This window comes from Amblyraja radiata, chromosome 9, assembly GCF_010909765.2.
Source record: "Amblyraja radiata isolate CabotCenter1 chromosome 9, sAmbRad1.1.pri, whole genome shotgun sequence".
In the NCBI taxonomy this organism is placed as follows: Eukaryota; Metazoa; Chordata; class Chondrichthyes; order Rajiformes; family Rajidae; genus Amblyraja; species Amblyraja radiata.
Genome location: NC_045964.1, coordinates 14228827 through 14244261, shown reverse-complemented (window position 1 = coordinate 14244261; position 15435 = coordinate 14228827). Strand labels below are relative to the sequence as shown.

Genomic DNA, 15435 nt, shown 5'->3' with positions numbered 1-15435 from the left:
TCTGACTCTCTAATGGACCAATTTTATCCCTCGTTATCCTTTTGCTATTAATATAGCGGTAGAAACCCTTCGGATTTACTTTTACCTTACTTGCCAAAGCAACCTCATATCTTCTTTTAGCTTTTCTAATTTCTTTCTTAAGATTCTTTTTACATTCTTTATACTCCTCAAGCACCTCATTTACTCCATGCTGCCTATAACTATTGTAGATCTCCCTCTTTTTCCGAACCAAGTGTCCAATTTCCCTTGAAAACCATGGCTCTTTACAATTTTTACGATTTCCTTTCAACCGAACAGGGACATAAAGATTCTGTACTCTTAAAATTTCACCTTTAAATGTACTCCATTTCTCTTCCACATCTTTCCCATAAAACAAACTGTCCCAATTTACTCCTTTTAAATCCTTTCGCATCTCCTCAAAGTTAGCCTTTCTCCAATCAAACAACATCGAACAACATCACGAAAAGAGTCATTTATCGGGTCAGCTGATTCTCACATTTGCCTACAACGTAACCAAACTTCCTGTAATCCCACTGACCGCAGCTCTTCAAAGGATGTGATATTGTTTAATAAATACCAGTTTTTCCTTTTTTTAACCGATGATTCTGTTTTTTATACAGTGTAGTTCAACATCTGAGAGGAAGATTAGAAAGCACCCCAGAGTTGACGGATATTGACAACAGTGCAGTTAGTTGATCCTGCTATGCTTGAGAAACAGAGCTGTGCGTTGAATGCCATTTCCTTCCCTTCGGTGGTCACTTACAAGAATCAACCCATTCAAAAGACCAAACTTGCCGAGTTACACTGCTGCTAAGTTCACAAAGGTTTTGGAACTTTATAATTATTAAAGGCGGAAGGGAGTAAAAGGTTACAGGGAGAAGGCAGGAGAATGGGTTTGAGAGAGATATATAGACAATAGGTGCAGAAGTAGGCCATTCGGCCCTTTGAGCCAGTATATAGACCACCAGTGATCAAACGGCAGAGCAGACTATGGTCTAATATAAAACATAGAACAGGTTAGCACAAGAAAAGGCTCTTCAGCCCACAATGTCTGTGCCGATTATAATGTCAAGACCAATTCTTATCTGCCTGCATATAATCCATACTTCTTTATTCCCTACATTAAGCCTATCTAAAAGTCTTTTAAATACCACTATCATATCTGTCTCAACCACCAGCGATGGATTCCAGGCACACATGACCCTCTGTAAAACACTTGACCCGTACATCACCTTAAAGATATGCCCTCTAGTATTTGATGTTTGTTCCATTCTGGGAAAAGGGTTCTGACAATCTATGCTATCTCAAGCTCTCATAATTTTATAACTTCCCCACAACCAGAGAAAGCAATTTGTCTGTCCAATCTCTACTTGTAGCTAATAGCCCCAATCGAAGCATCAATCTGGTAAACCTCCACTTCACCCTTGCCAAAGCCTCCACATCCTTCCTGTAATGGGTTTAATGTCTTAAAAACATGGGGACAGAGTAACCCAAGGAGCACCTCAAGCCTGCTCCATCATTGTGGAAGATCATAGCTGATTCTCAACCTCAACTCCACATGATGCGTGAATTCCTCAATTCCTGTACGAGCTCAAAGAATTATCTATCTGAGCCTTGAGCATTGCAAACCACTGAACAACTGTAGCTGTTTTGGATAGAAAATTCCAAAGATCCACATACTCTGGTACAAATATTTCACATTTTATGAACAAATAATTAATAACTACACTTCTGTAAATTTTAATAAAAATGAGGACCAGATAATAGAGTCATAGAGTGATACAGTGTGGAAACAGGCCCTTCGGCCCAACTTGCCCACACCGGCCAACATGTCCCAGCTAAACAAGTCCCACCTGCCCGCGTTTGGTCCATATCCCTCCAAACCTGTCCTATCCATGTACCTGTCTAACTCTTTCTTAACTCCATGCCTCAACTACCTCCTCTGGCAGCTTGTTCCATACACCTACCACTCTTAGTGTGAAAAGGTTACACCTCAGATTCCTATTAAATCTTTTCCCCTTCACCTTAAACCTTTGTCCTCTGGTCCTTGATTCACCTACTCTGGGCAAGAGACACTTTGCATCTACCCGATCTGTTCCTCTCATGATTTTATTGGGCATTTTATAATTTCCCAATATAATTCTTAGTTTATTTAATCATTGATTTTTTAAATGGTTTTAAAGACTTTATTTGATATTTTTGTAGCAGAGAAAGCACAACTTACCAAACCAAAACTCATCAGCATAGTTTTTAATCTGTTGATTTCCTCCCGCAGTTCACGAATCAGCTTTACATTAGCATCCTGAAAGAGGTCCAAACCTTTATAAGACGCTGAAAAGACATCTGGGGCAATGACATTTTACACACACTGTATATTCAATTTTGAGATACATTGAGAATCAAAAAGACCTGCGGATTCTAGAAATGTGAAAGATAAACAAAATAAAATGCTAGAAAAATTCAGAAGTTGAGCCGGCATCAGTGATGGCTCTTCAACCATGAGTGTTAACCCAACTACTCTTTTCACAGATGCTGCCTGACCCACTGAGTGCTTTCAGAATTTTCTGTTCTTTTATAAAATTTGAGATGTGTCAATTTAAAGAGCCAGCAATGCAGCATGGAAACACAACCTTCGGCCCAACTTGTCCATGCAGATGATGGTGCCATCTAAACTAGTCCCATGTGCCTTCTTCATTTCGCCCATATTCCTCTCAACCTTTCCTTACCATGTGCCTGTCCAAATGCATTTTAAATGTTATTATGCCTGCTTTAACTAATTCCTTTGGCCACTTGCTCCATATGCCCACTACTCTTAGTTTATGATAAAGTTGCCCCTCTATTGTCTTTCCCCTCTCACCTTAAATCTATGCCCTCTGGATTTTGATTTCCCTGCCCTAAGAATGAGATGATGTGCCCACCCTATCTTTTTCACCCATGATTTTACACACCTCTATAAGATCACAATAGATTTGACTTATTCTTTGAAACATTTCTCTTTATAAACAGCCGCACAGAATGCCATTTAATTAATGCTATTACAACCCGACATCCCAGATATTAAATATTCTATTCTACAAAACCCATGCTATATAAAGTCTCTGATGACACTTCACAAGAGCATGAGAAAGCAAAATTTGACACAAAGCCAAGTATGGCATCATTAACGCAGATTATCAAAACTTTAGTCAAAGTGATTTGCAGGAATGTTTTCAAGGAGGGAAATGCAAGAAGGGAATTCCTGGACTTCTGGTCTAGGCGTCTGAACAAACAACTGCCAGTGGACGAGCAATTACATTTTGGGCTGATCATAACAACTTAATTGAAGCTACCTCGGAGCTTGTGGTCATTACAGTGAATAGGAGGGGCACAATCAAAGCAGAAATTCACTAAATTGCTTAAATGTCAATGTCAAATTTTGTTTGCCACAAATCATTGAGTCATGGTGTTCTTATTATTCTGTTAAAGATTAAAGCTTGGCCAAAGTGATGCGTTTTAAGGAATATCTTAAGGAAGAGGAAGAATTCCTAGGCTTGGACTTTATTTAATCTTTAAACATCAGATAATTGTTAGTTAAAATGACAGATTTTCCTCATCCTAATCATTGATCATAAGAGATAGTAGAATTAGGCCATTCAGCCCATCAAGTCTACTCCGCCATTCAATCATGGCTGATCTATCTCTACCTCCTAACCCTATTCTCCTGCCTTCTCCCCATATTCTCTGAGACATCAGATTTATATAGTTCTACAGTACGGAAACAGACCATTTGGCCCAATTCGCCCATGTCGACCAAGTCGCCCACCTGAGTAAGTCCCAGTTACCTGCTTTTGGTCCTTCTCTCTCTAACACATTCCATCCACATGCATGTCCAAATGTCTTTCAACCATTGTAATCGTACCTACGTCTATCATTTCCTCTGGCATTCCACATATCCATCATCCTCTCTGTGAATAACGTCTCTTCGGTCCTCTTTCCCCACTCACATTAAATCTATACACTCTTGTTTTAGTCTTCCCCACCCTGGTAAAAAGAAAGACTGTTTACCATATCTATGCCCCTCATGATTTCATATACTGTACTTTTACAATGTCACTCCTCTGCCTCCTACACTAAAACCTATCCAGTCTCTTCTTATAACTCAAGCCCTCCAGTTCCAGTAATATACAAATCTTTTCTACATTATTTCCAGCTTAATGACATGTTGCAAAAGTCGAGTGACCAGACCTGCACGCAATACTCCAATTGTGATCTCACCAACATCTTCTACACTTGCAACATGATGTCCCAATTCTTGTACTCAATGCCCTGGCTGATGAAAGCAAACATGTTAAATGCATTCTTTACCACCCTGTGACATCTATGTACTATGTATACCCGTTTTATCACTCTCCTGGACCCTGACATTTCCTACGCGAGTCCTGCCCTGCTTTAACTTGTCATTATGCACACAATGATGGAAGATGTGGCTCCGTAAAGGAGCGCCAAGGAATTAATTAAGAGAAGAAAATAGAGTGGGATAGTAAGCATGGAGCGAACATAAAAACGGACTGCAAAAGATGATATAGATATGTGAAGAGAAAAAGATTGCTAAAGCCAAATGTTGGTCCCTCACAGTCAGAAATTGGGAATTTTTTAATAATATAAATGTATAATATAATAAGGAATAAGAAATGGAGGGAATGTGGAACACATACACTGGTTCTGTCTTCACAAAGGAGATTATGTATAACCTGCCAGTGTGGTTGAGAAACTCAGGATCTAGTGAAAGGGAGGAACTGAAAGAAATTAGCATCAGTCGGGAAATGGTGTTGGGGAAAGTGATGTGGTGGAAGGCTGAGAAATCTCCAGGGCACAGTACTTCTGCATTCTGGATCAGTTCCTATGGATTGGACACTAATCGATGTATCCCCACTATTTAAAAAAAGGAAATGGTAAATGGAGACTAATAAACCAAGCAGCCTGACATTGCTACTGGGGAAATGCTTGAGTCTACTATTAAAGGTGAAACAGCAGAGTATTTGGAAAACTGTGGCAGAATTGTTCAATGTTAGAAAATTATGCTGGACAGGTTTACTGGAATGTGATGATGCCATTAGAAGACTGTATGGGGACATCCGGCACGTGGTGTACTTGCACGTTGAGAAGGTCTCACAAACAAATATTAAAACACATGGGATTGGGGATAATGTACTAATATTGGCAAGACCCTTAACAGCATTGATGCACAGAGGAAATTTGAGGTCCAAGTCCATAGGGTCAGAGTGATATAGCATCGAAACAGGCCTTTCATCCCAACTTATCCATACTGACCAAAATGCCCCATTTAAGCTGGTCCTGTATGCCTACATTTGGCTGATATCCCTTTCCCATTCATGAACCTGTCCAAATGTTGTTAAATATTGTAATTGTCCTTAACTACTTCTTTTAGCATCTTCTCTGAGAATTATTTTGCTTCAAAGTAGCTTCATAGTCGTCTTATTGTGTCTCGTAGTCTGTAACTCATTTTCCCCTAGCTCACAGCTAACAATGGCCTGTATCATCATTACTTTTTCGCATATCTTTCATTCATTTGTTCTATATCTCTCTATATCACCGTCTAAATCTCTCGCTTCCCGTTCCCCAGACTCTCAGCGTGAAGAAGGATCTCGACCCAAAACGTCAACTATTCCTTTACTCCAGAGATGCTGTCTGACCCGCTGAGTTCCTCCAGCTTTTTGAGTCTATCTTCAGAAAAAGTTGCTCCTCAGGTTCCTGTTGTCTTTCTCCTCTCACCTATGCCCTCTTAAATCTATGCCCTCTAGTTCTTGATTCTTCTACCCTGGCATTCACATTAGCTCGGCCCCTCAATAGCCCAGAAGAATAAAAGGCTAATTAAGGCTAATTATAAAATTCTAACAGGGCGGTTCAGAACATGCAGAAAGGGTGTTTCCGATGATGGTGGAGTCCAAAACCAGGGTTACATCCCATGTCTGAAGAAGGTTCTCGACCCGAAACGTCACCCATTCCTTCTCTCCAGAGATGCTGCCTGTCCCACTGAGTTACTCCAGCATTTTGTGGCCATCTCACATCCCATCGGGCCACTTAGAACTAAAGTGAGGGGAAACTTCTGACAGAAGGTGGGGAACCCATGGAATGCTCTACCACAGCAGTTGAGGCCAAAGCATAAACACATTCAAATAGTTGTCAGAGATATACTAATAGCTAAAGAAATCCAGGGAGAAAGCAGATAGAATTTGGATGATCAGCCTCGATCATGTTGGGTGGCAAGGTGGCTGGTTTGCTTACTTTTAATTTCCACGTTTCTAAGCGTGATCATGGAATGGAAATGTGCCTGACCATTTTCTATAACTCAAATCATGTCAGCAGCTCATGGCGTTTCCTTCCTGCTTTGCCAAGCTTAGCTCCTCACAAATTAACAATTAACCCACACTCATCAAGCTGTTACCACTTAAAAAAAATAAAATCATATTAAAAGCACTCATTCTGGATGCCTGCTGCTTTCCCACCTCATTCACATGCGGTTTATTGAGGATATTCTTGGCATGTGCTGCATATCTTAAGGTGCTGATGGTTTCCGTATAACTGGTGCTTGCAGGTGAGATTGCTGTAATTTAAAAAAAGGCTAGAATGAGCATATTCATCAAGAAAAACCACAGGACTGCAACATAACAGTAAAAAAATAATTTGACATGATGTCATTCTGAATCCAAGGATAGTTTGGATAAAAATGGACATGAACTATTAAAAGGCCAGGAGAGGTGCTACGAACAGAGAGGTCACTTTGAACATTAGGATGCACTTAGAGAGAGAAGGGTCTTGACCCGAAACGTGGAGAGTGCCAAATAAAAATGTTGGGAAATGGGATTGTTCCAAGAGCAAGCATTGACCCGATGGACAAAATAACCTGTCATAAAGAGATACAGCAGAAACTGTTTTAGTTTAGTTTGGTTTAGTTTAGAGATACAGCGTGGAACAGTCCCTTCAGCAATCACCCATACACTAGTTCTAACCTACACAGTAGGGACAATTTACAGAAGTCAATTCATCTGCACGCGTTTGGAATGTGGGAGGAAACCAGAGCACGCGGAGAAAAGAGACACAAAATGCTGTAGTAACTCAGTGGGTCAGGCAGCATCTCTGGAGAAAAAGAATAGGTGATGTTCAAAACCCTTCTTCAGACTGAAAGTAGAGGGGGGGGGGGGGGGGGGGGGGGGGATAGACTGGAGGCGAGAACAGGCCAGAACAAATCAGGGCCAGCAACAGATGACCCCAGGAAGAGTGGAGCCCATAATGGCTGAGGAAAGTGTGACAACAAGAGGGATACAAAGATGTGAACAGTGGAACTGGTAAGACAACTAGGGTGAGGGAGGATGGGTGGGGGGGATGCAGGAGTTACTTGAAATTAGAGAAATCAACTTTCATATCACTCGGTATTAAGCTGCCAAAACAAAATATGAGGTGCTATTCCTCCAATTTGCGAGGGCCTCACTGACAGCCGAGGCGGCCCTGGACAGAGGGATCAGTATAGAGAAAACCTATGCAGTCACAGTGAGAATGTACAAACTCTGTACAGATAGCACCCGTAGCCAGGATTAAACCCAGGTCGCTGGCGCTGTAAGGCAGAAACTCTGCCGGTTCGCCACAGTAAGCACAGTGTTTCAAAAACAAAAATCCATCAAGTCCTCACCATTGTTCAAATAAAAAGATTTTATAATGACAAATTTTTGAAAAGTGTGTACATATTTAGGCGTTCTAATCATGTGAAGGAAAAATCAACAGCCTTGAGTAAAGGCTATGCTACTTACTTGCAATCATGATGGTTTTAGAATTCCCTCCAAGGCTGTCCTTGAGAAGCCAGGTAAGGACAGAGTCACGGTAAGGAACATAATACTGGCGTCTGCAGTTTCCTGAAGATGCACTGGAATGGCTTCCACTATCTCCTTCACTTATTACAGTATTTATACTCTGACAGCTGCTGGATATCTGGGAATTTTGTGCTGCACAATTCAAAACAAAACACAAGTCACAATATGCTTCAATCGGATTCTGTCGTGTTAACTTGCTCAATAGACATTATGTCACATTCTAAACCTCACATTATGCATGACTTTTGGAATGCAGTGACCTTTAACACAAGAAAAGTTCTGGATCACTTTTCACTTTCACAGAACATCACATTGTCACTTGGAAAAGAAACTCCACTGATATGCATTCATCAACTTTACAGCAGGAACTCAAGTCAATTTGCTCACTAGCAACAATGTGAGAACGACCAGCTAATTAATAGTGAAGGACACAAGAGGAGTCGAAGCTAGTTTAAGTCAGCCTTGATCATATTGAAAAAAAGGCAGGTTTGAGGGGTTTAGTGATCTATTCCTGATACTATTTTCTGGATTTCTTGTGGGTGATTCTGAGTGAGGAAGAAAACCAAAAACCTGCAAATAATGGAAATCTGAAATATATAGAAATGCTGGCAAAATCAGCAGGTCAGACGGCATCTGAGGAAAGAGAAACAGTTCGTAACTCAGATCTGAGGTAGCCTTCATCAGATGTGAGAAAAAAGTTAGTCAAGGTACCAGAAGGTGGGGGAAGACGATAGAACAAAGAAAACGGGTAAAATAATGGTTAAGATAAGATTAAGCTTCTTTTTCTGCGTCGTGAGTTCATAACACTGTACAATCTGTGAAATGTTGTATCGTCTATGAGCATGAAGAAAGCATGGCCAGTTCTCCACAGGCAAATGGAAACTGTAAATTCAATTTCAAGTCCTGCAGGTTGCAACATGCACAAAAAGAAAAGGTGTTCCATGTTCCATTCCTGCCCTCTCCATCAGAGGATGGATGTTAATGCATGCAGACTGCACCGGAGTTACGAAGCAATTGAACCACTTTTCCACCAATGACTCCCAACAGGATTATAAACAAGCAGACTCCAATAACTGGGTGCTGCAGATCAGTTGTAGTCACATTTTCCTTTTCAAAAGGGAAGTGGCATGACCCAGTTCAAGGTCTTTTCAGACTGTGTTGTAGAACATGAGATCATGTGTTGATTAATTTTGAAATGATACCTTTAAAACATAACATTAAAATTAATCCATCAAAGAGTGTATATTTAATAAACTGTCATTAGGTGATATGATCTCAGATCAATTTTTTAAATTAATATTAATTTTCACATTTAAAATGTGGTACAAAATGTTCTGAAGGCATTATCTTCAAAATAATGATAGGAAAGGAAATAGAAAAAGATATGCATTTACACTGCGCCTTTTATTTTGTCCACATATATAAATTATTTCTATTGTACAGTGGAGAATGGGTGAAATTAATATCTGCTATAATGGGAGAGTTGCTCCTAAGAAACCTTGTGTTGTAGAAAACAGCAATACAAAGACAAAGCTGTCAGTGGGGGCTAGAGAGTATCAGACTTGCAATAACAAAGTTATTTTTTCCTGCAGGATTATCAAAAATAAATATCTTTTCAATAGCAATGTTTATTTTCATTACTGTATGCTGAAAATACCAAAAGCTCTATGTTACGTTGTTTAATAGAGTGTCATTGCACAAGTGAAGAACATCCAGGATTGTAGGAATGATAACGTTCTTGATAATATACCGGCATCAATCAGTCAAGCTTACAACTAATTAATGTTGGATTTTCATTCGTTACCCCTCGCATATCGATTGACTAGCTCAATGCATTTTAAGCATGCTTTGAAATGGAGAACATTAATGTATTTGCTCAGAGCCCCATAGCCCTGAAGGCATTGCAATCTCAGAAGATCCTTCAAGAGGATAAAACCTCCGAAAGCAACTGGACCTGATGGTGTGCCCGATAATGTTCTCAAAACCTGCAGGGACCAATGCTGGAGTTTTTGGAGACATCTTCAGCCTTTCTCTACTGAGTTCTGAGGTTCCTCCCTGCTTTAAAAAGGTACCAGTGCCCAAGAAGAGTAAGGTAATAAGCCTCAATGACTACAGCCCGGTAGCAATAATGGCCGTGGTGATGAAGAGTCAAGAGAGTTTTATTGTCATGTGTCCCAGGTAAGACAATGAAATTCTTACTTGTTGCAGCACAACAGAATATGTAAACATAATGCAAAACAGAAGATAGAAGTTCAGTGTGTCTATAGACCATATATACACACAATAAATAAATAAATAAACATAAATTCCGGTTGGTGGAGCGACACTGTTGCAGCAGCCCCTACAGCCTGTCTGTCTTTTTAAATTTTTTTGTCTAGTTAAATGTATTTGTTGTGTTTTTTTTAAATATACTGTTTTTAACTGTGTTTATGTGGGGGGTGGGGGGCAGGGGGGGGGGGGGTGGAAGGGGGAAACTTTTAAAATCTCTTACCTTTTTCCTGTCGGGTCTCCGTTGTCGTTGGGGCCTAGCACCGTGGAGCGGCCTCCAACTGGGACGACCTGGGGGCTCCAGTCGCGGAGGCTGCGGACTTACCATCGTGGGGCTGGCCGGCCTTGGAGCGTGGGGAGCGGTGGTGGCTCGCTTCTACGGCCCGACCCCGGAGCTCGGAGGCTCCAGCTGCAGCCGCAGGTCCGGTGGACCGTGACATCGGGAGCTCGCGGGTACGGGTGGAGACCGCTTTCCGGAGCTCCTGTAACGCAACTTCTCCAGCTTTAATGGCCGCGGGACATTCCACGCCCGCCGGGGGCTCCAACATTGTGACATTTAGACCGGGAGCGGAGCCGTACATCGCCCGGCGCGGCCTAAAATGGTCGTGGGACTTACCATCGCCCGCCTGGGGCTTCAACATCGGGAGAAAAATGGAGAGCAGGGGAGAGAAAAGACTTTGCCTTCCATCACAGTGAGGAGGAGGTTCACTGTGATGGATGTTTGTGTGAATAAACATTGTGTGATTGGTTGTGTGTTTAGTAGGAATCGTTTTTTGTTTGTATGGCTGTAGAAACAGTTTCGTTTGAGCCTCACTGAGGTTTCAAATGACAATAAATATTGTATTGTATCAGATATAGTGCAATAATAATAATAATAATAGACTGTTATTGTTCAAAGCTTATTTGATGTCGTGTTTAATAGCCTGATGGCTGATGCTTTGAGAAGTTGGTAATGGCGCATATCAACTCCTACCTTAGCAAGAACCTGAACCCACTACAATTTGCCTACCACCACAATGGATAAACGGGCGATGCGATCACGCTGGCTCTCCTCTCTGCCCTGGGCCACTTCGACAATGAAAACACAAATGACAGGCTGTTGTTCATCAACTACAGCTCAGTGTTCAACATTATCATCCCCTCCAAAATTGTTATCAATCTCAGGGAATTGGGTCTCTGCTCATCCCTTTGCAACTGGATCCTCGACTTCATCATCAACAGACCACAATCGGTATGAATTGGCAACAACACTTCATCCTTCAGCACACAGGCACCTCAAGGCTGTGTGCTCAACCCCTTGCTCTCCTCACTCTATACCCATGACCGTGTAGCCGGATACAATTCCATCTCCATCTTTAAATTCACCACGGCACCTCGATTGTTTAATGAATTATGGGAATGATGAGAGTCTATGAAAGGGAGATTGATTGTGATTGAATGGTGTCAACAACAACAACCTTGCTCTCAACGTCGGCAAGACTAAGAAGCTGATTGTTTACTTTAGAGGAGCCAGATCGAGGATCCACAAATTTGTCTTCATGGACAGGACAATGGATGAGAGAGTCAACCACCGGGCGTGCATATCTCAAGATCTGTGGTGGGCCCAACACAATGATACAATCATAAGGAAAGCCCATCAATGCCTCTACTTCCTTAGAAGATGGAGGCGATTTGGTGCATCAACTTTCTTGAACTTCAACAGGTATACAGTGGGGAGCATAATGACTGGTTACATCACAGCCTGCATTTACAACTCAAATGCCCAGGAATGTAAATTACAAAAAGCATTGGACACTGCACAATCCATCACAGTTCCTGACCTCCCCAACACCGAAGGTTGCTATAAGGTGGCACTGCTCTCATTTCACCCCTGCAATCGGGAAGAAGGGGCAGGAGTCTAAATAATGTGACCTACAGGATCAGGCAAAGCGACTTCCCAACAACTATCAGGCTTTTGAACACTACAAATACCAACTCAGATTCAGAATCAGATTCATTCAACATTAATTGTCATTGTCAGTGTACAGTACAGAGACAACAAAATGTAGTTAGCATCTCCCTGGAAGAGCGACATAGAATATGATTTCAATAAATAAATCTATTTACATGCATACAGTCATAGTGTTTTTCCTGTGGGAGGAGTGTCCGGGGGGGGGGGGGGTGATTGGCTGTCACCGAGGTATATTGTTGAGTAGTGTGACAGCTGCAGGGAAGAAGCTGTTCCTGGACCTGCTGGTCTGGCAACAGAGAGACCTGTAGCGCCTCCCGGATGGTAGGAGGGTAAACAGTCCATGGTTGGGGTGAGAGCTGTCCTTGGCGATGCTGAGCGCCCTTCGAAGACAACGCTTGCTTTGGACAGACTCAATGGAGGGGAGCGAGGAACCGGTGATGCGTTGGGCAATTTTCACCACCCTCTGCAGTGCTTTCCGGTCGGAGACAGAGCAGTTGCCATACCATACTGTGATACAGTTGGTAAGGATGCTCTCGATGGTGCAGCGGTAGAAGTTCACCAGAATCTGAGGAGACAGATGGACCTTCTTCAGTCTCCTCAGGAAGAAGAGACGCTGGTGAGCCTTCTTGACCAGAGTTGAGGTATTGTGGGTCCAAGAGAGGTCATCGGAGACGTTGACCCCCAGGAACCTGAAGCTGGAAATACGTTCCACCTCCGTCCCGTTAATGTGGATGGGGGTGTGCGTGCCGCCCCTAGACTTCCTGAAGTCTACAATGAGCTCCTTGGTCTTCTTGGAGTTAAGGCCCAGGTTGTTGTCAGCGCACCATGCTGCTAGGAGCTGGACCTCCTCCCTATAGGCCGACTATCGTTGTTGCTGATGAGGCCAATCACCGTTGTATCATCTGCATACTTGATGATGGTGTTAGTACCATGTACAGGTGTGCAGTCGTAGGTGAAGAGGGAGTAGAGGAGGGGGCTCAGCACACAGCCCTGTGGAACGTCGGTGTTCAGGGTGAGGGTTGAAGAGGTGTGCTTGTCTAACCTAACAGACTGGGGTCTGTTGGTTAGAAAGTCCAGTATCCAGTTGCAGAGGGAGGGGTCGATGCCCAGGTTACCGAGTTTGGTGATCAGTTTAGAGGGTATAATGGTGTTGAATGCTGAGCTGTAATCGATGAACAGCATTCTTACGTAAGTGTCTCTGTTGTCGAGGTGGGAGAGGGCGGAGTGAAGTGCCGTTGAGATGGCATCCTCCGTACTACTGTTCTTGCGGTAGGCAAACTGATAGGGATCCAATGTGGGGGGTAGGCAGCCTTTGAGGTGTGCCAGGACCAGCCTCTCGAAGCACTTGGTGATGATGGGAGTAAGTGCAACTGGGCGGAAGTCGTTGAGGCTTGCCGCAGTGGAGTGTTTTGGCACCGGCACGATGGAGGTGGTTTTAAGGCACGTGGGGACAACTGCTTGGGCAAGTGACAGGTTGAAGATGTCAGTCCAGACGTCTGTCAGCTGCGCAGCACAGGCCCTGAGGACGCGCCCAAGGATGCCGTCAGGGCCAGCAGCCTTACGTGCATTAGTCCTACTCAGTGCCACGTACACGTCGTAGGGGGTGAGTGTGAGGGGTTGGTGATCAGCAGGGAGCACAGCCTTGATGGCTGTCTCTAGATTGTCCCTGTCGAAGCGGCCATAGAAGTGGTTAAGCTCCTCAAGGAAAGAGGCGTCGCTGGATGTGGGGGTGGTGTTGGAGGGTCTGTAGTCCGTGATGGCCTGGATGCCTTGCCACATACGTCGGGGGTCGGAGTTGTTGTTGAAGTGCTCCTCAATCCTGAGCTTATGGCAGTGCTTGGCCTTCTTGATGCCCCTCTTCAGGTTAGCCCTGGATGAACTGTAGGCTCGAGCATCGCCTGACCTGAAAGCGGTGTCCCGTGCTTTCAGCAGTAGCCTGACCTCGCTGTTCATCCATGGCTTCTGATTCGGGAATATGGTCACCCGTTTGAGGAAGGTGACACTATTGATGGTGGAGTTTATAAAGTCCAGAACAGAGGATGTGTAGGAATCAATGTCCGTGTGGGAGTCAAGGGTGGCCTGGGCTGTAAACGCCTTCCAGTCAGTGTTTCCAAAACACTGCTGAAGTGTGGAGTCCGCTTCCTCTGACCAGACTTTAACTGTCCTCACAGTGGGTTTAACCCGTCTGATGAGTGGGGAGTACTTAGGGAGCAGGAACAATGAGAGGTGATCAGACTGACCAAGGTGGGGGAGGGGGACGGCTTTGTAAGCTTCAGCCATGTTAGTGTAGACTTTGTCCAGTGTCTTGTCTACTCTAGTGGCGAAGGAGACATGTTGGTGGAATTTGGGGAGTACAGTCTTCAGGTTGGAGTGATTGAAGTCACCCGCAACAATGAAGGCTGCCTCGGGGTTGTGAGTCTGTTGTTTGCTAATGGCAGTATGCAGCTCTTTCATTGCAAGCTTGGCATTAGCATCAGGAGGGATATAGGCTGCAGTCACAACAGTGGAGGTGAACTCTCTGGGCAGATAGAACGGTCTGCATTTAACCATGAGGAACTCTAGGTTAGCTGAGCAGTGACTCTCGATGATGGTGGAGTCCGTGCACCATGCTTTATTTACATAAATGCACAGACCCCCACCTCTGGTCTTACCGGAGTCTGTTGTCCTGTCCGCTCGGAGTAAATGACGCCCCGTTAGCTGGATGGCGCTATCAGGAACGTCGATGTTGAGCCAAGTTTCCGTGAAGATCAGGATGTTGCAGTCTTTGATCCAGTTGTGGGAGGTGATCCTTAGCCGGAGTTCGTCCATTTTGTTTGCCAGTGAGCGCACGTTGGCGAGGAAAAGGCTAGGAATCGCTAGCCTGTGTGGGGATAGCTCTAACCTGGCCTTTAACCCACCTCTGCGTCCCCGGCGGTGCTTTCGTACGCGTCGCCGTCTGTTGGTGCTTCCGGTCGGCCGAGCTGGCTTGGTGCGCGCTGGTGTTCTGCCGCTCCGTTGCTCCGCACCTCCGTGGCTCCGGTGGCGGTCTCCAGCCCCGTGGCTCCGGTGGTGGTCTCCAGCCCCGTGGCTCCGGTGGCGGTCTCCAGCCCCGCGGCTCCGTGGCATTCTCCAGCCCCGCGGCTCCGCTGGCGTTCTCCAGCCCCGCGGCTCCGGTGCTCCGTTGCTCTGACGAGCTCAGGAGCGAGACGGAGATCGCCCAGAAAGTTGTTGCAGCTGCAGGAACCGAAGTCCAGAAGTTCCTGTCGGCTGTACGAAAGGGATATAAGACTGCTCCATGTGGGCAGCCTTGAGAAAGGTAGGGGAATTGTCGTTATTTCTCCAATTCTTGGGAGACACGGGGCGTTGCGATGT

General features: G+C 44.2%; 1 protein-coding gene across 2 annotated transcripts in view; it reads right to left on the bottom strand.

Moving 5' to 3' along the window:
- The window catches only part of stard9 (StAR related lipid transfer domain containing 9), a 182831-nt gene that overhangs the window by 67447 nt on the left and 99949 nt on the right, over positions 1 to 15435 (bottom strand). For both annotated transcript variants that reach the window (XM_033026744.1, XM_033026745.1), the window contains exons 12-14: positions 7806 to 7997; positions 6507 to 6604; positions 2225 to 2302 (exon numbers count right to left, since the gene is read on the bottom strand). In XM_033026744.1, coding sequence (XP_032882635.1) covers positions 2225 to 2302; positions 6507 to 6604; positions 7806 to 7997 — 368 coding nt within the window. The remainder of the gene's footprint in view (positions 1 to 2224; positions 2303 to 6506; positions 6605 to 7805; positions 7998 to 15435) is intronic.